A 25,720-nucleotide genomic window follows, 5' to 3' on the forward strand; every position below is an offset into this window, starting at 1 on the left:
TTTTCCTCTTTCTAAACAGAGATTAAATCTAAGAAATATTTATCTAACTCCTCAGAAAACCAAGAGTTGAGCACCTCAGGAGTGAGCAGTTCAGTGGTGCACACACTTCAGTTCAACAGGTCCCTACTTCCCCACTCGAAGCTTTCCTGGGTGCCAAGGAGCAGGCGTGTCACGGCACAGGACCTGCTATCCTCGCGTGCCGTGGTGCCAACACAGCCAACGCCAGCCCATCGCCTTCACCAACAGCCAACAGGAACGGGTGGCAGCGGGGACGCAGCCATGCCAAGTGACTTTCCTGGGCACCCACCGAGAGCCGCAGCCTTACTTCTCTGAGATAAATTATTTCATTGTATGTTCAGATGAAGTTTGTAAACATCTAGGAAATATTAGGCAACGGCTGGAGAGAAAACAGGTTTCTCTAATTAGCAGAGAGATGCATCACAGCTCCTTCCTCCATTCTGTGAAAGGGGAATTTTGGGGCCAAATTCTGCAGACTCATTGACTCGGTGCCCTGTTGGCACCCAACAGACCCGCTGCCTCTGGCTCCCCACAGAACTTGTGGCAAGATACAAGTTTATTTCTTTGTTTTTTTTTCAATCTACAGCCTTTGAATCACTGCAAAATATATTCAGTACCAAATACACCACCTCTACAGGGAAACTGCTTCATGCACCGTCTTGTCTCTGGTCGGATTATGCCAAAATGCCCCGGATCTGCTGCGGGTGACAAAACTCAATAGAATTTTGGTTGCGAAGGTCCTTGTCTACACACCAAAACAAACTTCTTGGATGTGCTATGGCTCTGCTCACAATAGGATTTCAACTGGGACAAATACGAAATCATCTTTTTATCTCATAGGCACCAACAAGAACGTGGGCTGCTTTGAAGTGTATTGTAAGGCTTTTCTTTTCTCTTTTCAGCTCTAGGCAAAGACAAAAAAACCCAACCTCAATGCTATGGCAACTTTCCATGGACAAACTTGTCACCTACCTACAAATAAACAGGTGTACCTCAACATTTCAGGTGGGCAGAACCAGTGATGGGAATGCGATGAACTGTGCAGGGATCAAGATCTTTTGACTCTGACACTGTACCCTACACATCAAGGTAAGACAACATCGAAGACAATTTCCCTGGGGTTCAAGAACCACAAGGATTCAGGCTTAGAAACACAGCAGGGAATCAAAACGTCACCCAAGCGAGTTCTGATGTCTTGGTTTCCTTTCACCTAAAGTCATTGCTAACAGGCTCTGGATGATGTGACCAGAAACAAGCCAGCTACTCTGTAGAAATAGGTCAGGCTCCAGTAGATGGCACGTAGTCCCTCTTGTCCAGAAAGCTAAGAAGGATGGCTGTTCTCTCCATGTTTGTCAACAATTCCAGATATGTTCCCAAAGAGTGTCCCCAGGGAAGGATTTCAGACTCCTTGGTGCTGAGGGCTGGAGAGCATCATGAAGTGATCATGAGCTGCTGAAGCCACTGGGGGAGGTGGCCCATGCAGAGATGAGTATAGCAGATCCCCAGCTAACGGAGAACGACTAGTCTGAAAAAATAACCTCAAATTATAATTCTGAATATATTTTTCAGGATGATTTCCTCTGCTGGCATAAATCATGACATGTGAGGTGCTGCTGAATCACGTCTTTGCAAGGGTAAGGGTGAGCCCTGTCTGTACAATCCCCAGAAATTCAAGACAGCTGTGTTGGCATGTGCAGGTAGGAGGTGAAGGAGCCCTCTGAAAGGGTAAACCGGGGTATGCTCACCTAGGATATGGGAACATCTAGGCACAGCAACGCTTTGATGGACTGAGACCTTAAGGAGGTGACCTTCTAGAAGAGGTACGGGGCTCCCCCATGATTTCTGGCAATGCAGAACATGAAAACAACATTGCATATATCTAAAAAGGAAGTGTAGAAGCAGGGTGTGAGTTGGTGTAAACCAGCAAGACAAAGCAGCACTCACACACTGCTAGAAAGGGGTACATCGGGCTGGGACCGCTGCCCAAGCTCCAGTCCGGGTCCAAGGGCTGCGTCTGGGGCCAGCAGCATCTCCAAGCTCTCTGTGCCAGGCTCCCACAACACCCAGGTCGTGCCAGGAGCCTCTGAGAGGGTTTAACACCCACTTTCCTTTTTATAGGAAAAAGTTCTTGCCAACAACCTGCCTCTCACTTTTGCAGAGTAGCGGTTCTGCATTTTCTTGGATAAACATGTCCGGACCAGCACTTGGCAGTGAAGGATGTTTATGAAAACAAGTACCAGTTGGGGGAGGACTTGGGTGGCAGCACACGCTTCCTAAAAGCTTTTGGATCTCCTCATCCCTCTCTGGGGAGAGCCAGCAGTTCGGAGGCGATGAGGACAACTCCTCCAACAGTTACGGATTCAGCCCTTCTCCCACCAAAGAAACAACGAGCCATGGACTCCTACACGGAATTCCCCCTCCTACCAGTTCCCAAGACCAGATGATTCTACTCCAAATATTTGTTTATAAACTTATGAACCAGTGAATGATGTGCTAAACAGTTTTGAAAAAAAAAAAAGTGAAGTTTGTGCAACAACATCTAGAAAGCTGTATTACTGATAAAGTCAAATAAAATTAATATAAACAAGGTAAGATTTAATCTCTTAGTTCTTCTTGCATTAAGTCATTCTGAGGACTTAATTTTAAAATACAGAAGTGTTCTGAGAATATTTTGTAATTACGAACCAATAAGAAAAATCATCCAGGAGGAATAATTACATAATTTCGAGATGAACTCACTGCTTAGAAGAACTCACAGCTTAGAAGACAGTAATAAATAGATCCTCATATCATTACTGCTGCTGCGGCTGATGACTCACCACTGTTACTGGGATCATATCCCAGAATAGTCATGCTACTCTGCGTACTGCATACAAAATTAGCCATGAGGGACTTACTATTAAATGAAGCAGATTTTGGGGTTTTAGGATTCATGTGGTCATATAATAAAAACAAAAGCTGTTAAATATTTTACTTGAATGCGGTGAATTTGAGATGCCAAACCTGAAGGTATCTGCTCAGACAGAATTAGCATCTGCATATCCTGACTACAGGGGCTTCCAGGTAACACCTGCCTTTCATACCCTTCTGGTCCTGGCAGCATAGGAGAGCCCTCTCACACACAGCAGGTAAAACAGGCCCTCTCGGGAGAAAAATAGTTTCATGGAAATGTAAGGGAACAAGTACAGGTATCTGATACAGTTTAGCAAAAAGAAAGAGATCATCTAATTAAAATATATGTGCCTTACCAGCTAAAGCAGAATGGTGTGTCAGTTTGATAGAGCTTAATTCAAAATGCATAACATAGTATGAAATGTTAGAAATCTCCTGTTATTAGACTACTCAGCCTCTAAGAAACCTGCTAGAAACACCTCTAATACATAATCACATATACAGGTGTTGTCAGTGTTTACGTGCCACACCTAGGTGTGGGTTTGGTTTATTTGTGATTTGCAGTGAATACCAAAAGTCTCAGGGAACTGCAGGGCAGATCCCCATGAGAGCCATGTAAGAGACTGACAGTATGACAGGGCTAAGAAAGGATTTCCCCCACCTCACCTCCAAACGTGTTCTGTCCTTTCACCTTCTGGTATTTATGCGCATCCCACAGGACGCCTGCACCCTTTACCTTCACATGTTTACTGGAAAGAACATTAGGAACATACAAAGTTTACTTTTTTGGCTGAATAAAACCCTCACCTTGTGCATTATAAAACGATCTAGTATGTATTACAAGTGAAAACACCTTTTTTTTTTCCGATCTCCAAGTAACATGCAGTACTCCATGTGCAATAAAGCGTTATCAACATGCCACCGCCTCAAGGTACTTGCGTCTATCTTTTTTACATGAACTGCACCTTCAGATTTTGCCAGCCACTAGTTCTTCAGGCATTAGGATGTTAGCTCTTTTTATTTTATGTTGGTTCCTTAAGAGAACTCCTATTCTGTCCTCCAAACAAGCACAGAAAATTACAGAAAATCTTTACTTGTCTTTGCAGCAATCACGCACCAGCACAACCCAAGCAGCATCCAGATGCGTAACGTTTGTTTTTAAGCAGGCTCCCACTTCAATGTCCTCATGAGCAAGGCCCTCCCTGGTGGGGATGTGTCCCAGGGAGAGCCCCCCCTCGAGAAAGGCTCTGCCCATCCCCATGCCCAGCACCTCCATGCTCATCCCACAGCACAAGCTCCTTCCCCCAAAGCTCACAGCGCTCGTACTCTTGGAGCCAGGGTGGAAAACACAAAAACCCACTGAAATTACACACGGGGGTTTTTCAAACTCGGTTCAAGGTTCTCTGAGATCAAGAAGCGGGTTGAATCAGTGGGCAGCGACACGAAGCACCTTGTCCGTCCAGCTCCTGTAGGTCACCCCACAGCCCACTCCACGGCTGCGTCGCGCTGAATCTGCCTCATTTGCTGCTTTTAAGCCCTGAACTCCTAATAACTGCTGTGACTTCCTTGGAAATACGTCAGCTGCTGCCCTAGATACCAAGTCTGCTACACCAAACGGTCTTTTCCAGGCTGCACGGTGACTACCAGCTTATTTTGCACGTTATTCTCAGCATCTTTCGGTTCATCCTCGTCTCGCCTTCCCTGCCAGCCCACCCAGAGGACCACCACGCTGCTGTCCACCCTTCCCAGCTCCCTTTCCTCCTCTTTGACTAATAGGCAGGAAACCAAGTATTTAGTTGTCATATTTTTAGCTTTTAGACAACAAGAGTTTTGCTCATTTCTCTGCAGATATTAATTCCTCCAGGCTAGGTAATAACAGGCTCCCTGAAGCAGCCTGTCCTTGCAGGATCTTCCTGATGCTCCCCGGACCGCCCACTCGCATCTTTAGCTAACAGCCAGTTTTCTGGCCGAATTACAGCTTTCCCCTTATGACAGTCGACTTGAATACTCGAAGTTGTATTTCATGCTTTCCTAAAAGCCAAATATATACTGTCTATCAAATTCAGTTCCTCTCCTAATTCTCTTACTTCTATAAACAAACCCACCAATCACATATGCTGTGTTTTGCTCATGCTTGTGTTTTTGACAGCGAGCCAAGCCATTGAAATCAAAAGAGCTTCTGAGCCAGTGTAGGCAATACAATATATGTGTCTTTAAATGTGGCAAATCTGCTTTTAATAGGCTTTTAGCGATGACAGATTTTAATCCTGTGGAAGCAATTGTCTAGACTCCTACCTGTGCATTTTTACAAACACATTGATATTTGCTTTTTCCAGTCCTCTGCTTTTTTTGTATTCCCATCCCAAAACTGTGTTACTTAAATCATCAACTGATGCAGTAGTTTATATTATCACTCTAACATGTTTTATCCAGGGCTTCTAAAAAGATTTTATAATGGAATCAGGCCCTTTGGATTAATTCAATTCACTGTCATTTCACTGGCAGACCTACACCTATTGCTTCATCTGAGAAAACACGAATATAGGTCAGGTTCACGTGTCCTCGAGCTTTCAGGGACTAGCTCCTGGAGGAAACCTCAGCATCACTCCTTCACACTGACAAGCAAATCTGGGGGTACAGCATGTTGCATTTAATAGAGGCCCCCCCATTCCCTGTACAGATGCCGTGTGTGGTCCAGCAGCTCTCTGGAAAGCAAAGGGGAAGGCTGAAGGGAATCTTCTTAATACCAAAGTCAGACACTGATGTTACAAACACAAGTTGAATGCTGATATATAATCCAGGCAAACACAGAAACAAAAAGGAAATATGGGAAATCTTCTATCATGAGAGGAATTGTGAGAGTTTTTATAAAGTTTCAGAATTACGTTAACCACTATAGCATTAGCCAGTTTAATTTTTTTGTTGCTACTGCTCACATTAATTTGGAGTTAACACTTACACACAGTAGGTATGAACACCTTGGAGGGGGACACACAGCAAATACTGCTTAAAACTTCCCATTGCAAAAACCAGTGTTCAGTGTGATGCTGCAGCCTCGCCAAACTGGACTTGCTCAGGATGAAACTTGCCTGGAAAGTTCCTGCAAAAACTATTGAGCTGTTTTCAAGAATAAAATTAGGGAAAACATGTTCTGCCTGCAATAACAAATGGTCTGTCAGAAGCTGGCTGGAGGTTGCCGGGCTTCATTTTTTCCTTCTTTTCCATTTCAGGCTATTGCTTTAAAGGTTTACTTTTAAATTTGGCAAGAGTGCTCAACCAGCGTTAGTCAGGGATCAGCCTTTCCCGGAGACAATCACTCACAGTTGACTCACTGATGGTCTTTTGAAAGCAAATCTTAGCACACATGCACTAATTGGAGCCTTTTTAGTGCTCATCCGTTAAGCAGTCCCAAAGGTGAGAGGCACAGGAGCCCCCGGTGGGAAAAACTCAGTTAAAAAACAGGTGGCAACATAACTAAGGACTATTATAGCACATTCACATGGTGGGGTCTTGACCTTGACCTGGGCTGCTCTGGGTTCTTGCTGTGGGAATATTGCTGCAGAGGTGCTGGGTGTGCGGATCACCGCTCCCTGTGCCACGGCACCGGCGGCGGGGAATGCAAACACGGGGCTCGGCCTTTCTAAGTTCTGGGGCTTTCTCCACTCTTGTGTCTTAGCAGGCTTAGGAATGCAGATGCTTGCTTCTAAAGCTTTATCGGGATTTCCTTCATAAACCTCTTTTACAAAGGTTAATAACTGGGATAAAGATTTCTTTTAGCTACAAACTTACTGGCACGTAAGGCAATCTCTGGGCAGTTAGCTGTTACAGCGAACAACGCCAGGAAAAATGGGTTGGAAATCTGGATCCTGCAGAAGGAATGAGTGAAATTTTGGGTTCCTACTCACCTGGGGCTTGTTACATACAAAGAATTCTAGAAGTTGAGTGAATTTTTTTTTTTAAACTCCCCCTCCCATAGCTTGTGATTTACAGTTCTGCCATCCTGAGAACAGCTCCACATGACCAATGAACCGGTCCCCTGAGATTTGTCCCCTTTGCTGACGGGAAGAATGAAAAAGCTGTTCCAGGGGCCATGCGACGTTCCCCTCGAGTTACTCCTGCTCAAGTTGCTTCGGCGCAGAATAAAGCCAGGCACACCCTGTGTATGAGGACTCTTGTCAACACAAGGCCCAGAGCAGGACAGACAGATGTTGGGCACTGCCCTCTGCTCCCCAGGCCCAAAGCTCAGCCTAAATTTAACCCTGAGAACTAAACAAAAGATTTTCCCATATGCAGCCCTGTCTTTGCTTACATCCTGCTCAGCACTGGGTAACGCAGATTTGTAATTAACAGCCATGGTATTTATTCCTCATCTCAATGAGATTCCTCAGAGGGACTTTTTAAAGGAAATAAGGTGTGATTAAAAATCCTTCTCCCTGCATCACAAAACCAAACCTGTAATCATTATCCAACTCCTATTTCCACTGGTTTTGCCCCGGGAAACTCTGGATTATGGCAGATTTATGTCAGTATCTGGCTGCTGGGAGAGGAGAGCTGTGTTGAACCATGCACCACTCACCCTCCAGTTCACAGCGAGCCATCTTTCATAATTCTGAGGGCAACCATATACAAAAGAAAGATCCTGAAGCTTATAACACAGAACACAAAAAGATACGTGATACACATGATATAACAAGGTCGATAGCATGTTTATTTTTTATGAGTGTTGTAAAATCATGTTCTAAACTGTAAAAAAAAGCTGTTTGGTTACCTTTGGAAGAACAGAGCATCCGTCTGAGCGGAGGTGCCGGTATTTCTCAGCAAGGCAATGTTATAATGAGCTCTGCTCCATTTCAGCTCATCTGACACAGCCGTAGCATCGCAGACCTCATGAAACTACAGCTGGTTGGGGCAGACACCCGGCAAAATTATTAAAATGCTGCATGTGGCACTATTCATAATCAGCAGTTTGGGGCAGACCAGGCTGTATGTAGCAGGTAAGCAGCAGCAGGTCTCCTCCTGCAGCCCCCACCTTCCAGTCTCCCCTTTCTCAGCGTTTTTATAGTCTTTGTTCAATTTACCACAGATGACCCTGGATGCTTATTATAACTGCAGTTTGATCTATTTAAATACTAACCAGATAAAGGGTGTGAAAAAAGAACAAAACAGGAAAGGTGTTCCAAGAGAAAAACCTCGCTTTTATTCTTGTGAATTAGCTCCCAGTGATGCAGCCCTGTAAATCAATATTGTTCTGCTATGAGAGCTCCCACATCCATATTCACACAGTCCATGTCCGACACTGGCCTGAGGACACAGCAGACACAGACTTCTCGGAAACGTGACTCTTTTACCACAGGGCCTTTGTTTGCGTCTTTAGAATCACTTTGCCATCATGCTGCTGCTTTCTTAAAAGCAGTTCCTACATTCAGGTACCAAAAGGGAAAAAAAAAATAATATTCTTAAAAAGAGAAGGATTCCTGATGCTTAAAGAAAACCCAGCAGCCCGATCTGCCCGCGACTGCTGCGCTAGGAATCAGCCTTTCTGGTTTTTCATTATTTCATTTATGTGCAAGTTTACTGGCCATACCGGGCTGGTTTGAAACCTCCCAGTGACGTCAATGGGCCAGCGAAATTAGAGCTCTGCGAGACAGCAGCACCGCACCCAGCCTGCCCGGCTCTGCTGCTCCTCGCAGGGTGACAGCTCAGACAGATACGATCAATCACGCACTCCTGGCGCGGCACCAAAACCGAGCTGCTTTGGCATTTACAAGGGCAAACGCTCCCCGTTACTTGGAGAATATTTTTTGTTGTTGTTCAGTGCAATTAACAATGGAAATGGTATTAAAAACTGCAGATGACAAATGTATTAAAGCACTAAAGCTCTTCACTAAATTCTGGAAGTTTAATTTTTGGGGGAGAAAAAATAAAATTCCAAAGTAACAAAACTCTTGCTTGGCTTATAAAGGGATTTTATAATAATTTTACAGCATATATTCCCCTCTGCCCCCCCCCCCCGATTACTTGTATGGTTCTGTTGCTTGTTTATGTAGCTCTCACTATAAACTCTAGAAAATAAAATGACTGCAAGCCTTTAAGAGCAGTTTAGCTTTTTTTTAGGGAAAGCATATGAAGAGGTGTTAATTCTATCAATCTAACTGTTGAACATGAACACAAGCTCAGTAAGGAATCGACCCACAATACTGTTTGCCCCAATGAATTGTTGCTGTATCCTGTGAAGCCACACGTACCCATTTCACAGCACCTTTGGTCTCTCAAGGAAATGCCCCAGTTCATCCAGCCCTTCTCCTCTGAGACACAAAATCTGCCTGCGTGAGCAGGGTTCGGCACAGAACCGCTCTCCTGGCATTGCTCTGAAGAGCCAGACAGCATCTCCGAAGCCACCACAGAGTGCGCAAGGGGAGATGCTGGGAGGAACGGGGGTCAGTGGTGGAAATGGGGCGGGGGGGCGCCAGGAGGAGGTCTCAGGACATGGCCACAATAGCTGAGAAGTGGGGAGGGATCATGTAGGAAGAAATAAAATGATCTTAACTCTCTGCAGCACTATTAAAAATAATCTCTCAAGCTTACATGCACTGGTGATGGGGGAAGGATAAAAATCAGAGATGCAGAAGCATGCTTAGAGGTTGAATCCCAGAATCATCTCGGTTGGAAAAGCCCTTGAAGATCCTCCAGTCCAACCATGAACCTCACACTGACCGTTCCCAACTCCACCACATCCCTCAGCGCTGGGTCAACCCGACTCTTCAACCCCTCCAGGGATGGGGACTCCCCCCCTGCCCTGGGCAGCCCATTCCAACGCCCAACAACCCCTTCTGCAAAGAAATCCTTCCTAAGAGCCAGTCTGACCCTGCCCTGGCGCAGCTTGAGGCCATTCCCTCTTGTCCTGGCGCTGGTTCCTTGGCTCAAGAGACTCATCCCCCCTCTCTGTAACCTCCCTTCCCTCCCCAGTGGCACTCCCGCTCTTCAGGATGAAGACCACTGCCTTCCTCTCCAAAAGCACTCAAGAAGAATCTGGACTCAGATGAGAAAGTCGGCATGTGGCTTCCTGGTCACTCCTAAACCGAAGGAGGTCACTGGGGACCCACCGATGCCAGGCTGGGGACCTACTGTGCTACCAGGGCAGCTGCTCCATCCAGGCTCACCCCGATCTGCCGATGGGAGCGACACAGCGAGGGGCGTCTGCATCGAGGGAGGACTGAGACTTCTGCCTGTCAGACAAGTCAACAAGGAGGAGGAGGAAAAAGACTGGAAAAATAACTTCATGTGCATGACAGATACAGGTATACGTGAACCTGGCTAAAAAGAGCTTCCCATCCAAATAAAGTTACACAGATTATTTCACTGGAAGTTAAGATAATGTTAATATGATAATGGAAATATGACAAGAGCAGCCTCAAATGCTCTAATTCTTATCTTCCGCCTCGCAAGACCAGCATGAAAACAGCCAGAAACAACTTGAAAAGATACAGCATGAAGAAAAGGGAAAGGTCACTAAATACCAAACACCATTCCTTCACCAGAATCCCTCCGCAACCGGCTTCTCAAACAGTGAAAGCAAACGCTGCATTGCTCAGACCTAATTAAATCCCCATTATTTTATTGTTAAAAATCCCATTTCAGCCAGGCATTGTCTTCACTGCAGACACATTTCAACAGTGTATTCTTTATGCTTCCTACAGCCATTTGTGAGCACAAGAGAAATATTTGGCCTTCTCTTTCTAAATTGTGCCTACAGATTTCTGAGTTATGTCTCTCAAACCTACCCTCTGCATATAAATCATTTCTTTGTTGAAGATACTACCTATTTATAGAAGGCTACGGAATTAATACATGAAGACAATCAAAATGTTTTAAGTACATCTAAAGTTATGGCTAAGCCCCACGGAAACAAGATAACTTGAGGGTAGAGCAGATTTTTACCCGTGATATTGGAGAGTATTATCTTCTAGACCAAAACTTGAGTACTTCAAAACTCAAGTTAAAAATCAGAGTCAGTATCGATGGTACCACAGCATGAAAAATACTTCCAGCCTCATATCCAACTGCAAACATCTCAGCTTGCATCAAGTGAGCTGAAGGAGTTAACGCCAGGATGGCTGGTTTGCACCCTGTGGTTATCACCCCTGTGATAAATATGTTTATATTTCAGTCCCGCTACAGAGATGTGCCAAGAGCACCCGCTGCTGCCGGCAGTTATCTGCAGGCTGGGGAGCACCTCCAGGAAAATCCCTTGTTGTCAGCCAGAGACCTGGGGCTTCATTCTACCGCTTCATCGTCTCGTGACAGAGTTTCTGCTTCCCCATCGACCCAACGCGGTCTCCGCATCACGTGTGCAGGGGACAGACCCGGGTTTTAAAATGTCCCTATGAACAAGCGCCGACCACAACACCTCCCATTTCTCCACCCTGCATTTACAAGAACCAATACGCTGCTGCGCTCCCGACTGCAGACAACTATTTTCCATTTCCTCAAGCCAATAGCTTCCAAAGCCCGAGCCCAGTCAGAGCAGCCCTCAGCCCAGCACAAAGCCCTCCCCTCTGCCCCCCGAAACCAGCAGCAACCGATGCCCCACACCTCCAAGTCTCATCCGACCTTCAAAAAGCATTCATTTCTTCATCTCTAACCTTACTTCTCTTGCCCCGCTTTTACACCGGCCACCCTCTCCCCTTGCTCCAAACCAGGCTGGCCCCAGGCTTGGCTTCTCTCAAACACATCGTTAGCGCCTGGTTTTAACGACCCCTCTGCAATATGGAGTAGTTGTTTGTTCACTTTCATGCCCACCTAGCAGGGGACAGTGACTTGGTTGATTTGTTTAATTAAATCAATACAGTTTGGATAGTTCGGATTAGTGAACCTTTAGGCTTCTGTCAAAGTCCATGATTTTTTTTTTTTTTAAAGTTCAGTTAAGGAGTTTACTTAGACATGATGGGACAGAGGAAAGAGAAGCTCAGAAAAGGACCAAAAATGTGTTAAAGAGGAACAAAATGCCTGAAGAAACAGTGCAAATGGCTAACAGTAATTAATGAATCTCACCCCATTCATGCTCTGAACAAGCAACCAGGTGGTTCCAAAGGTCGTGATTAGCAAGGCTCAGTCTGAAGCTGTAACTAGACCAGCATGGGGCAAAGAACATGTTTTATTTTCCCCTGTGCACAGGTTACCTGAATTCATCAGATCGGCTCTGATGGCCCCACTTGACTCCGGGACCCATCCCCAACAACCCTCCCTCTTAGGGTTACGATCCTGCTGAGCATTTATTTCAGTCCTACACTTCCTAGAGCTAAAATTATTTAAGTTGCTCTTGCAACTACAGAAATGTACTTCTTACTCCGAATGAAACTCTCATTTCCGTAACACCCTCTGCTCTGCACAGGCACTAGTGCTGTCTGTAACCAACACACACGGTCTTTCCTCTTCCTGGTGTTTGTAATTCTGGCAAATCGATTAACACTTCCCACCCCTTTCCTCCTCAATATTCCTTTACCTTAAACTACTAGGGTTTCTCCTCCAGAGGAACTTGCTAAATCCAACCAACAACTCCACCTGCCAAAACGTCAAGGAGAAGCCATGGTAATAACTCCAAGACAGGTCTACTATGGGCTCTGCTCGACACGGAGCAACACCCGCGTTGTGTCCGGCGTAGCCGCATGATTCCTCACTTATCTCCATCCTTCAGAGCTGGCACGTTGCTGAGGGCTGGCAGCAAGGGGACATCTTCCCTCCCAACCTCGCCCATCCTGAGCTGCCAGCACTGGACCACATCCCCCACCAGGTGCCTTTGGAGCTTGCTCACACACAAAAACTATTTTGGAAGGTCAATGTTATACAAATTTTGATGTTCCTGCAGCTACTGCTTGTCGAGATCCTGGTGGGATCTTCAACACGCCCGCATGGAGAGCTCTCCATGGAAGACACAGCCCTAATGTTCATGTAATGTAATGACAGATACTGTTGGTTTTTTAATTAAGAAAACCTCACACCAACGTGAGTCTGTCCTTGGACACAGCACCTCGCATGGAGAACTCAAGCAACTGGTGGGACCCTCTTTCCTTCCCCTTCTTGCTGCCTCCTTGTTTCTAGGGGCCCCATTTCTTCCTTTCTTAACATTTGCTTTAACCAGAGGTCTTCCAATAATGTAATAATGCATTTTTTCCTCTTCTCTAAATATTTACCTTTCCATTCTCCTGTCCCTGAAACACCACACGCTGCTCTTCTTCATGAGCAGGCTCCGCTCTGGAGGAGGAAAGCTAACTGTGTATTACAGCACCGTTTAAAGCCTCAGAGCCTCGATATTTTTATTGATATATACAAATACTAAGCTCTAGGTTCATCTCAGAGCCTAATGCAGAGGGAGCCACAGTTAAATGATTATAAGCAATAGAAAGATTACACAGAATAAATTATCTGTAAAACCAGAATAGGTAAGACTACCTATTCTGTAAGACTAGAGAATATATAAGACTAGAGAATATGTAAGACTATAGAATACAGTTCTTGAATATCCAGAATATAAAATTCTCTCTATATTTTATATTCTTACAAGATGCTGTACAGACTAGAGAGAATATCTGCAACTATAAGACCATCCATATCATACTACCCAATGACTTCACACCTGAACTCCAAGAGTGGACCTTTACCTGTAACAAGGAAACCCATTCGGTGCAGCCCAGCGAACAGGAGCTGCGGTGCCCACTGTGGGCCGCGCCTCTGAAGTTTCCCTCCCCGCTCCCTCTGCCCTAACACCACCAGATTAGAGCAGAGGCAGCAGCAGCAGCTCCATCTGCTTATTAAAATGCAACAGTGGTTGACAACAGACTCAAGAAGGTGCAGAGGTAACACCATGAAATCACCCAAGTGAAAAGATGTTTTAGTGACTCATTACTTTTTAAAATGAAAATTTATGTTCACACACATCTTATAACAAAAATAATTAAGCACAATACAAAATTTTCCATCCTTTTCCCACCCTTTTCACACACCCCCAATTACTAGGCGTCGTGAGGGTGCATTGTGAGATCAAAATCTGATCAGGGAAGATAGAGGAAAAGAAAATATTCAGCAAGCACCCTGACAATTTCACATCTTGAGGAACACGCACATCCTTACCAATGCTCCCATCGAACACCTGCTTTTTTGCAAATGTAAAATCGCACACTTTCAAGCCCTTCTGCCCACCAGAACTGCTCTGATCCAGACAAAATCAAGTAATACTTACCAAATCCACGAATGACGGCGATTAGGTAAAAAATTAACATTTAACATCTTCCAAGACAATACTTTTCTTCTACTTGTCCAAAAATATTCAGTACTTTTTTCTCTTATTCCAAACTTCTATCTTTCTGAAGTTGTACCAGCGGCACGTAGATCTTTCCAGGAGTTTTTATTCTTTGTGATTACATGTCAACTCCCATTGCAGGGTGGATGTCACTTTATATACGGATGCAAATGACCTGGCAATCAAAATGTGAGGGTGCATGTGGAACAGCCTCTACGGACTCCCATATTTCTTCATTTATATCAGAAGAAAAAAAAAAAAAATCTATTTCTGGCAAAGCCCTGACTGCAGTTTCCTGCTCTCATTTGTATAATCCCTTCCAGTGATCCCGAGCCGGTGGCGGGGGGGGAAGCAAGCCTTTTCCAAGCTGGAGAAACATCCCCATTTTCCTGTTTATCCTTTCCAGGTCATATCCCTCGTTCATTCACCTCCTTCACAGATGAATCAAAGTTTTCTGACGCTGCAGAAACTCCGCTCCCAGGTCCCTCCTCTGTAACCCGCTCCGCACCGTGGATGCGAGGGATGAGGTTTCCCGGGTGCAGGCAGCTATGGGGCGGGGGGGGACGACGCAGGTCCCTGTCCAGGTTCGGGGTTACAGGCAGGAGGGAGCCCGTAAGCAAAAGGCCTGGCTTATCCAGCCCACCAAACTAGAAGACACAGCAAAGCTTTCCGAGGGCTGTGAGCTCCCTGCGAGGGGTCATTCTGCTGAGGCACGCTGCGCTCTGCTATACGGCTCTCAGCCGGGGGCTGTGTTTCTGGATAGGATCCCTAGCCGCCTCTCCGGCCCTCCCTCTGCCCGGCTGGAGAGGTGCTCTGCCTGCAGGAAAATCCTCTGAGCAGGTACCTCCGCAGCTGCAACTTCACCCAGAGCCTCTTTGAGCGAGAGCAGATTTGCGTGTCTCTGCATAAAATGGAATTTTACAAGATTTACATCTAAATCCCGCCGCTAAACATCAAACCCGGCACAGCTCCCTGGTGCATCGAGACGTCAGGGGGTGGGTGGTGGGAAGACAGCCGCCACCGAGCCCTTCTGAGGAGCAGCTCCCAAACGAAGGGGCTTTCCGCAGCAGCGCAGCCCGGGGCTCGGCTGGCAGCCCCCCGCCACGCACCCGCTCCGGGGACGGTTGGCGCTGGGGACGCAGAGCCGGGGAGGGGATCTAGGGACAAAGGGAGGGCTGGTTAGTTAGAGAAAGGAGAATTTAAAGCGCTTCCAGAAGCCACGGGGAGACGGTTTGGGAATGCTGAAAGGGGATCTGCCCACACGTCCCTGCCCAGGCAGCACCTCCGCCCACCCGAACGCGGGGGCAAGGAAGGGGGCTACGCCGAGGATGCTGGAGGGGGTTGCTGCGCTTCCTTCTCTTAAGGAAACAAGAAGTTCAATGTCAAGAAATGCGCAGTATGCACGAGGAAATTTTCCGTTCGCTGGATTTTTTTTTCCTCCCGGTGAAGTCTCGAGACGTTTCACCTTGACAACCGAAAGGAAGGGATTTTAACACTGGCTGAAATCAAATGCATAAGCAAACATGTATAAATGGGCTTTCTATAGGTGATGTATAAATGGGCTTTACATTTCATCAGTCGTAAGTGATGCATCATGTTCCCTACCCACAGAGAGGAGGGTAGCCAAGGCAGGAAGAGGGGACAGACTGGGACAGACTGGGAGCCCAGCAGCTCGGGGTACAGAGCAGGGATCAGGCTCCCCAAGCCTGACCATAAACAGATCTGAAACCTGCCGGTCCACCCCCCCCCGCAGTTAAGTCCGAACTGGAAAGGAGAATGAATAACTGTTTTATTAATTAAGATCTCAGCAAGTTCCCTGCTGACACCGAGCTGTGTGGTGTGATGGAGGGGAGGGAGGGAAGGATCCATCCAGAGGGACCTGGGCAGGCTGGAGAGGTGGGACAGGCAAACCTCATGGAGTTCAACAAGGCCAAGGGCAAGGTCCTGCCCATGGGTCGGGGCAATCCCAAGCACAAATCCAGGCTGGGCGAGGAGGGGATGGAGAGCAGCCCCAAGGAGAAGGACTTGGGGGGGTTGGGGGGTGGAAAACCAACTGTGAGCCAGCAACATGCGCTGGCAGCCCAGAAAGCCACCCGTGTGCTGGGCTGCACCCAGAGCACTGTGGGCAGCAGGGCGAGGGGGGGGATTCTCCCCCTCTGCTCCGCTCTCGGGAGACCCCCCTGCAGTGCTGGGTCCAGCTCTGGGGGCACCAACATCAGAAGGACACGGACCTGCTCGAGCGGGGCCAGAGGAGGCCACGAAGATGCTCAGGGGGCTGGAGCACCCCCCTGTGAGGACAGGCTGAGAGAGTTGGGGGGTTCAGCTGGAGAAGAGAAGGCTCTGGGGAGACCTTAGAGCGGCCTCCCAGGACTGAAAGGGGCTACAGGAAAGGGGGGAGGGACTCTTGATCAGGGGGGTAGGGATAGGATGAGGGGTAATGGGTTTAAACTGACAGAGGGGAGATTTAGATTAGAACTAAGGAAGAAATTCTTCCCTGTAAGGGTGGTGAGGCCCTGGCAGAGGTTGCCCAGAGAAGCTGTGGCTGCCCCCTCCCTGGAAGGGTTCAAGGCCAGGTTGGACGGGGCTTTGGGCAACCTGGGCTAGTGGAAGGTGTCCCTGCCTGGGTCAGGGGGGTGACACTGGATGGGCTTTAAGGTCCCTTCCAACCCAAACCATGCTGTGATTCTATGATCTCAAATCCAACTTCAAAATACACAGGAAGGGGTAAACTGGCAATGTCACCACATACTAAGTCACAACTCAACAGTTTGCACTGACACAGTCAAAGCTAAGAAAAAACCCAGACTGAGGGAACTATGTGCTTGTCTTCTGTAACTGTTGGATGAAACATTGAACCATATTTTATTCTATAGACATTAAAGAACATTTTATAAAAATGTGCAAATTAGAAGTATAATAAAAAAGTGTGCCTGTAAAGATGGAGTATGGATAACCAATATGCAAACAATTTGCACCTTGCATTTGGTTTGCTGCATCTCCATTTTTGCCAGTTTGTTTTGAAAGGAGCCAGTTTTGCACGCAGCAGTGAATAATTTTGCTTTCAAATCTGCGTAGACCACAGACTTATGCATGTTATATATGAAAAAAGCCCACAAACATATGGATGGAGATAAATATACAGATACACAGACACATGCACACCTTTGACCCCAGCCTACTACTGGCACACCAGGTGGTTGTACAAGTGGCCATTTTTACACGCAGTCAGCAGAGACACCAATTCTGCTATTACTGGCTTTACAAAGGGAATTTATATTTTCAAAAGGGATGTTTATTATGCTGGAAATGCACACTGGTTTGGACATAGAAGATATTTCAGGCATTTCTTAATGATGTGGGAATTTCTAGATCACTGTGCCCTCCATTTCTTTTGTGAAGTAAAGCCCAGCATCACAAGCTTCTGTGCTTGGCACTTACAGTCAGGCCAGCAAAACCCAGCATCACAAACCCACTGATATACCTCATACAGTTTTGATAAATTAAAAACACCATGTGTGAGCGTTAAATTAAGCAACTCCTCCCATGGGGCAGGCTGAAATTTAATTTGTTGTCAAATAAGAGAAATTCACCTCACACAATGAGCTTAACCCAATCCTCCAGGCCATTCCCAATGCACATGTCAACACTGTGGGCTTGGGGAGCAAAAAAATCACTGTCACCCCCAAAAATCTCCCACCCATCACTCTGGTGGCTTCTCATCCAACCTGCACCCAACAAGCTGAAAACTCACAGTTTCATGTGACTCGAAGAAATTCCTTTTTAATGTCCTCCTCTTGTCCTACAAGATTCTGCCCTTTTAGCTTTTCCCCAGCTCTCTGGCTGGTACATTAAAATATTACCAGGTTTAAAATGGCTGTGCCCTCCACCCCCCATGCCCTTCTCAGATAGAAAGTCTGCCATGTTGGCCTTCAACATTATTCTCATTCTTGGTAAAAAGACAAAATTAAATTGCTCCTAATTTGTTAACAGATGTTTTTTTGTGCTACTGCTTCTTTTCTATCCTACCACACTGCGATTCTGCATTTTCTCTCCCTGCTCCCACTTGTATGGTATCTCCCTTCACGTTTTCAACCTTTCCCTTCATCGAGCATCCTGAACTTGATGTGGATAATTGCAGGGAACATGGCAGTAATCAAATGGTGGCCGGGTGGGAAGGATAATAAGTCATTCTCCTGTTTTTTTCTCCTATAGCTTCTCAGACAGTTGAATAATTATTCTGCACTAAAGACCCAAATGGAAGAGTAGCAATTGCAGTATCAACATGACATATATGAATATAACTCTCAGGGCTACATCAGAACCCACTTCTACCTCACTTCTGGGTCTAAGCACTGCTGAGTGCCCGGCCTCCTACTCCTACACACTTCAAAAAATCATCAAATTGTTCATTTTGATCTTTATCCATTGGGTGCCACATCTACATATTTAATATGTTTATTAATTAGAGGATAAAATGGTTTTGCAAGTCCTACTAATGATGAATCCTAGTCCCATCGGTCCATCCTGGCAGCCCTGCTATCAATGCTTCACCAGGGAAACTTCAAATTTTTTGTGAAAAATTACACAGACTCTTCAAACCCATTTGCTAGAAAACCAGCACGTAACATTTTTTCCACGTCTTTCCGAAAAGTTATATAATGCAGCTATTGTGCATCTGGCCCGTTATCGTGCTGGCTTGAAACACTCCAGGCCCTTCAGCACTTCGTTACCTTTACTCCCTCAATCAACAGCAGGTTGCTGTGAAGGCTCAGGAATGTTCTCTGTCCTCGAAAGGCACAGATACAGCAGCCTGAAAAACATCAGCTGATATTTTGGATATCTTGAGACAAACCAGAAACGCAGCACGTTTGTAAAAATACGCACATTCGATGCTATCTCTTTCCAGATTAGAGACCCTATACTAATGCAACAGTACATGGGGGTTTTCACCCCAGATAAATAAATAAAATACTAAACAGGTTTAGAGGAAGATGTTGTTTTCCACCTAGTTGTTAATAGTGGAATAATCAGGATAACATGCAAACATCCTAGCTTATAACTGAAAAACATGAAAACCACTCAGAAACAAAACTTCTCCAACGCTGCTCCCTGGTATTTTATTAGCTGTTTTGCAGAGCAGTATCGACCCTTTTGCAAACATTTTTTATATTGTTGGGTTTTTTTGTCACATGCCACTACCACAGGCTGCTTTGCGGAGTACAAAGCTAGCTATTGATTTGGAAAGGATGCGATTGCTTGTGCACCAAACCCAACTACGCAGCCACGCAGAAGCTTTTCATTCATTCTTTCTTTCTGGCCACACTGCCTCACAATGATGAAATACTGATTTGCAATTCAAATTCCCTTCTGTCTCTTAAACAGGCTGCCCAAGGACTGACCCAAGAGCTCCAAGAACATTACCTTACCAACCTTCACATTAAATACCAGCATTCTCCATGTAATACTGACAAACGTATTTAAGAAATGCGATCATAAAACATACACCCATTCAAAATAATTAGCTCATCAAACATAATTTTAAGATAATCTATTTTCCTTGAATTTTGGAACTCCATTTGCCAAATAATAAGCTATACCTGCTGTAAGCTGACTTGAAACTCGCAGGTAATTTGGTGTGCCAGGAAATTACCGGCTCCAAAACCTGACCTGGATCTGACACAGACTCTTCTGCAAAATGCATACGCCAAAGACCTTGCAGGAATACAAGACTAAAATAAGCTGAGCGTTGGACTGCAGAAAGTAGCATGCAGAATTACAGGTACGTATTCATCAGGGAACAGCTCACTGAAATCTCTTGCCAATGCAGATGACTGTTTAATTGTCAACTCAACTATTCAGGGCTGGTTTTGCCCCTGCTCTGCAGCTGGTGCAGTCCCTACACCTGTGCTACGGGTGTTTAAGAGGTGCTGAACATGAATGATGGGCTCCCTCACATTGTCTTACACTCACGTTGAACTCAGTCTACAGAGCTCTGGAAAAATACAGGCAGGAGATGGCACAAGCACTTTATGTTTTCCAAAAACGGCATCACTAAAAGTCATTTGGCAGCAGGAAACGGCAGTTTCTGGAGCAATGCTATCAATATACCCTGAATCTCTCCTGCACAAATGCAAAAATAAAGTTCCCCCCAGGACAATTCATCTTTTTCGGAACAGACACATCACCTCCATCTTTCTCACCAACACCTTCCTTCCCCTCTTCCCGTAAATTCTCCTGTATTTTCAAACGGGTAACATTCAAGCCAAGCAACTCAACGTGGAAGAGGAGGCGTTTCAAAGCAAACCGTTCACACAAAGGGGGCTAAATCTGAGAGACAGTGTTTGCCTTCAGAACAGCAGTTTTTTCCTTGGAGAAACCCCCAAACCTCTCTGCCTGATGCTGCTGGCCACCGCACAGAGTGAAGCGTGCGCCGGGCGCAGAGCGATGAGCGGGGGGGCATCACCTCAGCGCTGTGGAGCGTGTGTCGCCACACGGGACCCGGCTCCCGCATCCTACCGCAGCCTGGTGAGCCACCAACCAGGTACTGGGCCGGTGGGGGTAAGTGGCAGGGAGCCAGAAAGAGCCTCTACAAGAAACAGATGAAACTTAAAAAAAAGGAACAAAAAAAAAAAGGAAAATCAGCTCACCAATACTGCCCTGCAACTTCCCAGTGAACGTTTCTGAAAAGTTTCCAACAGAAAATAACACAATGAATCAACAAGGGCAGCTCGTTTGTGAATACCGAGCACCATGTTCCTCACAACCATCTCCAAGGGGTCTTAGTACTGACTTAGCTTGCAATTAATTAGCGGGAGAGTTTTTATCTATTTTATGTCAACAGCATATATGATGACATCTTTAAGTGCACATATTTGGTGAGAGCACACCAAAATCTCAAAGCTGGGAATGTGCTGTATACAGAAGAAGCGCACGCACTGAACAGGTTTCCATCTGGATTATATTTTGCTCTACAGTTTTATTGCATCTTTAGGGAGCTTTAATTTTATGTTCCACTTTGGCTACTTCCAACCTCTAAAGCTTTCGCAAACCAATTTGTGGAAGAGATGCTGCAGGGGATGTGAGTTCCCACCGCAGCACGCGAAGTGACTAAACCAAAACCAAGCATCATTTATCTGATGGAAATAGAAACTACCAGAAAGTTAGGCTTTACGCCTAAGACGAAATTTATTTGCTCTCAATGCTCCACTTCTTTGGAAATGCAGTTGCTGTATTACCTCGGTTAGGGAAGAAACACTGACGGCTGCTTTCTGGGTGAAACTAAATGAAATAACAGAGGAAAAGTGCTGTAATTCCTGGCATATCAGAATATCATCACCTGTAAGCAGACTAATAATTAGAGATGAGGCATCTCGGAGTAGTTAGGCGGTAACATATCAAGCATCGTGAGGCTTCCCAGGCTTTCCAAGCCGTGACTCTGGGTCCCCCCTCCATCGGTGGAGCCATCTGGAAAAGCAGATGCCGAACGAACGCCCGACGCCGGCACGTTCTTCCACCTTCCCACTCCCTGCTGCAGGCCAAGAAGAAAGTCTGAGCCCCACACCAGGCTGGATGTCTTCTGGATGAGTAATCAACCCCCATAAACACAGCCCTGGGCTCTGATGTGGCCCTGGCATTGTCAGACTCGAGCAGCTAAAGCTGGACTCGAATTTAGGTGCCTACGTAAAGGTCTGGATTTCCAGACTTGACAAAGCACGAGGACCGGGGTGGCTGGTGGGAAGGCACTCAGCAGCAGCGAGGTTTGCTGGCTCCCCTAGACCTCATCCACGGCACTGACTTATATGTGAAAAAAATAACTGCCACTTCAACATAGGTCATAATATTATGACTTATAACCCTCAACACGTTTTTTCATTTTTTTTTTTTTTTAATTTCTTCAACCCTTTAAGCTGTAGTTTTTGAGAGCATTAGCTTTCATACCTCCTTGACTGAAGAAGGGGTATTTTTACATGATGGCATTTTGTGTTAAAACAAGCAGATGACAATTTCGGAGTGCAGTACTTAAGGAGCTATTTCCTGACAGGAGATGAGGGAAAGCAGCAGTTTCCTCAGGCACTCAGATTGCTCCTTTCTGCTCTCTCCCGTAATGTTAACTCCCATCATGCTCTCAATTTCCTTTGAGTACAAATCCATCTGCACGAAAATATTTTAAAATATTTTCTATTACATCTGATTTCATGACAGGAGGAAGCCCCAGAACAGACAGGAAAATTTAATCACATTCTCCATATGCTTCCTCACTTGCAAACAAGTATTTTTCATCCACCACTGGCCATGGCTGTGGTGATCCCAAGTGAATCTCCATGAGGAGAAGCTTTCAAATCTTTGCACTTGTTTGGCCATGAGATGGCCACCACCAGCTCCTGAAAGCAAGCTGGTCCCAGCACAGCCTGTCGTCACTGTACCCACGTCCAGGTGTCACCTCCTTAGAGCAGTCAAATAGAAAGTGAGAACACAAGTGCTGCGCGCCTCGCAGAAACCGAGGGCAACCGTTGGGGGCGGGACAGAGAGTAGGCTCTTACCTACAAGACTAGGAACAAGGCTCTTTGTCTACCTTTAACAAATATTTCAATCCCTGGTTTTCTCTCTAAAGAAGATAATACAATATCTTGAACCCTGTAGGGAATCTTCAGTTTCTCAGGCCCCTTCTGGAAACTAAAAAAGGTAAGAAAATATTGCAAAACCTACCAGTGTTAAGATTTTGTTTAATACATAATTTCCTTGGCACATTGAAACTCCCCTCTCAATGATATATTATATTTCTGTAACAAAGAAGTAACTTATATTGACAACAGTTATTTTTTCATATTGAAATCACTCTCATTTTAACTTCCAGCAGCAGAATAATATGCATATCTCTATGCATTCATCCAAGCCAGGAGATATTGGCATGCTAAAACTGTGAAAAACCAGAACAGTAATAATTTTTAAATAATTTGAAAACAGTGAATGTGCCATCATTATCCCAGAACATTTCCCAGAGTTAGCTATACAAAGTCAGTCATGCTTTATCATTAAAAGCCTGTTACAGAGCACGGCACACTGTGAAATACATACAGCACATGGCAATAATTTGCTCTGAACCAGGTCCAAGGCGGGTGAGCTCCAGGGTGGCTGAGACGTGCTGTGGGTACTTCTACCTCCCCTCAAGTGCTCCCTTCTACCTCCCCTCAAGTGCTCCCTTCTACCTCCCCTCAAGTGCTCCCTTCTACCTCCCCTCAAGTGCTCCCTTCTACCTCCCCTCAAGTGCTCCCTTCTACCTCCCCTCAAGTGCTCCCTTCTACCTCCCCTCAAGTGCTCCCTTCTACCTCCCCTCAGTGCTCCTGGTGCTGCTGGTATCTGGTTTTAAATTGCCTTCACTTGGGGGCCTGAAAGAAGTGGTTGGTGGTTTGTTGAGCACAGGACATCTTCTCTTTTTTTTTTTTTTCCTGCTATGTTGGCTGAGCTGTAGTCTCTGTTCTGGTGAAACTGCAAAACCCCTAAGCACAGGGAGCACAGGGAACTCCACTCAAATCCTTCAGTGGCCAAGCAAGGCGAAAACAAGTGAATATTAACCATAGTTTAACAAAAATGTTAGTGAACATGAAGAAACAGAAGCTGTATCAAGGAGGTAACAGCTTCATGGCCACATTTACTGGTTTTATACAATCCTCATCTTTTAGAAATACTTGTACCATCCTGTGGTTTTTAAACTGATGTATATATGAGTTAGATGGATATTTAACCATCCACCCAAACACTTTCCGAAGAGATCTCAAACACAGTGAAGCAGCCACGCAGATGAGCTGAAATGGGACGGAATAAAAATGATATGTTCTTTGCAAACCTGCTCCTCCCGTGTATTTAGCAACACATCTTGTCACTTATGTGACTAACTATTGTATTTTGTTCTCACTGAACATGCAGAACCATTATTCTCAAGGTACAGACATCAGGAATCCATCTCCCTCACCTTCCCATCTTCCCTGGTGGAAAACCAGCTTTGCAAAACAGAAACAATGGACGTAAATGCAGCGGGAAAAGACTTCTTAAAATCATTATTATTTTTTTATTTTCTAAGTTTATTGTCCAGGTTGAACCTAATTAGAGAACAGGTATACCCAGACAGAATTTGAGGGAATATCTACCTTCATTCCAGGCACAGCGCTTTCAAAGGTGGACTCGTGAGGATCGGCTTCATGCGAGCATGTCTACCCCTACCCAGCTGTCATTTAGGGGTGCACTGAAGGGCTTTCTATCACGTAGCAGTACAGAAAGTGTTTGCCCAGATACCGCTCCTTTCCCTGCCATTACCACCAGCAGTGGCAAAGCATCTAATCCCCAGGGCACGGCAGCCTCGGGCGATGCCGGTGCACACGTTACAGCACCCACACACCTCTGCCACTTCTCCCAGGGGATTAGACTCAGGGTTTAACAATCCCCAAAGTGTCACTCTCTAAACTAGGTGAAATTTGTGAGCTTTGCCAGAAAGTGAGGATCTCACTATTCAAGAGTGCAAGCTCTGCCAAAGCCCCACAGAGAACATGCACCTATTTTACTGAAGTTTGGCATTATAACAACATTTAGAAAGAGAAATGCCGTTGCACATGATTTAATACATACATATTCACTTCAAATTGATAAAGCTGATAAATCTAGCTTGACCATGCAGTTCAACACTATAGGTAGAAACACACAGTTTCTAAAGACACCAGGGCTAAAATGCGGTGTTGCAGTCCTGCCTAGTCCAGGACCTGGCGTGAAGGACAGACTTGTTCTAACAAGCGCCAGGACAAGAGGGAATGGCCTCAAGCTGCGCCAGGGCAGGGTCAGACTGGCTCTTAGGAAGTATTTCTTTGCAGAAGGGATTGTTGGGCGTTGGAATGGGCTGCCCAGGGCAGGGGGGGAGTCCCCATCCCTGGAGGGGTTGTAGAGTCGGGTTGACCCAGCGCTGAGGGATCTGGTGGAGTTGGGAACGGTCAGTGTGAGATTCATGGTTGGACTGGAGGATCTTCAAGCTCTTTTCCAACCAAGATGATTCTGGGATTCTGTTCTGCACAGTCTGCCTCTCAGCAGAGAGGTGTTCCTTAGAACAGCCTTTCCCACCCTCCTCAGTGATGTTTCCTATGGACTGCTCTTGTCTGGCTTTCCGGATGACCTATGGTATATGATAAAAAAATACTATTCCCAGAACAGATTTCATCAAGAGGTTTAAGTCCTTTGAGAGACTTACTCATGCATCTCAGAATAGTCCACGTCGCAGCCCGGCATCGTGAGTGTATATATTTAACTGCTATGCCTTATCACTTACGTCCCCTACCCTCTAAATATCACTGTCTCAGGAACAAGGAGAAGGCACGCTCTTTCTAAATGTTTCCAACTTTGGAGGGAAAAAAAAACACAGAAGAAAAACTTTTGGACTTTGGCATCTGGACTCTTTCCAATTTGTTTCCCCATTATTACGATTTTCAAACCATTTTCTATTGCTCCCATTTCCCCGACAAAACCAAATTTCAG

At 45.7% G+C, this 25,720-nt stretch overlaps 1 protein-coding gene across 4 annotated transcripts in view; it reads right to left on the minus strand.

The window, feature by feature from the left end:
• The window catches only part of PDE4B (phosphodiesterase 4B), a 195,343-nt gene that overhangs the window by 83,210 nt on the left and 86,413 nt on the right, over positions 1-25,720 (minus strand). The window contains exon 1 of one of the 4 annotated variants that reach the window (XM_074875816.1): positions 14,147-15,153. The exons of the other annotated variants lie outside the window; for them this stretch is intronic. Within the exon in view, the coding sequence (XP_074731917.1) occupies positions 14,147-14,193 (47 nt within the window). The 5' untranslated portion in view covers positions 14,194-15,153. Of the gene's footprint in view, positions 1-14,146; positions 15,154-25,720 lie in introns of those variants that run through there. 4 annotated transcript variants of the gene reach the window in all.

The sequence above is a fragment of the Strix uralensis genome, chromosome 8, assembly GCF_047716275.1.
Source record: "Strix uralensis isolate ZFMK-TIS-50842 chromosome 8, bStrUra1, whole genome shotgun sequence".
NCBI classification, from domain to species: domain Eukaryota; kingdom Metazoa; phylum Chordata; class Aves; order Strigiformes; family Strigidae; genus Strix; species Strix uralensis.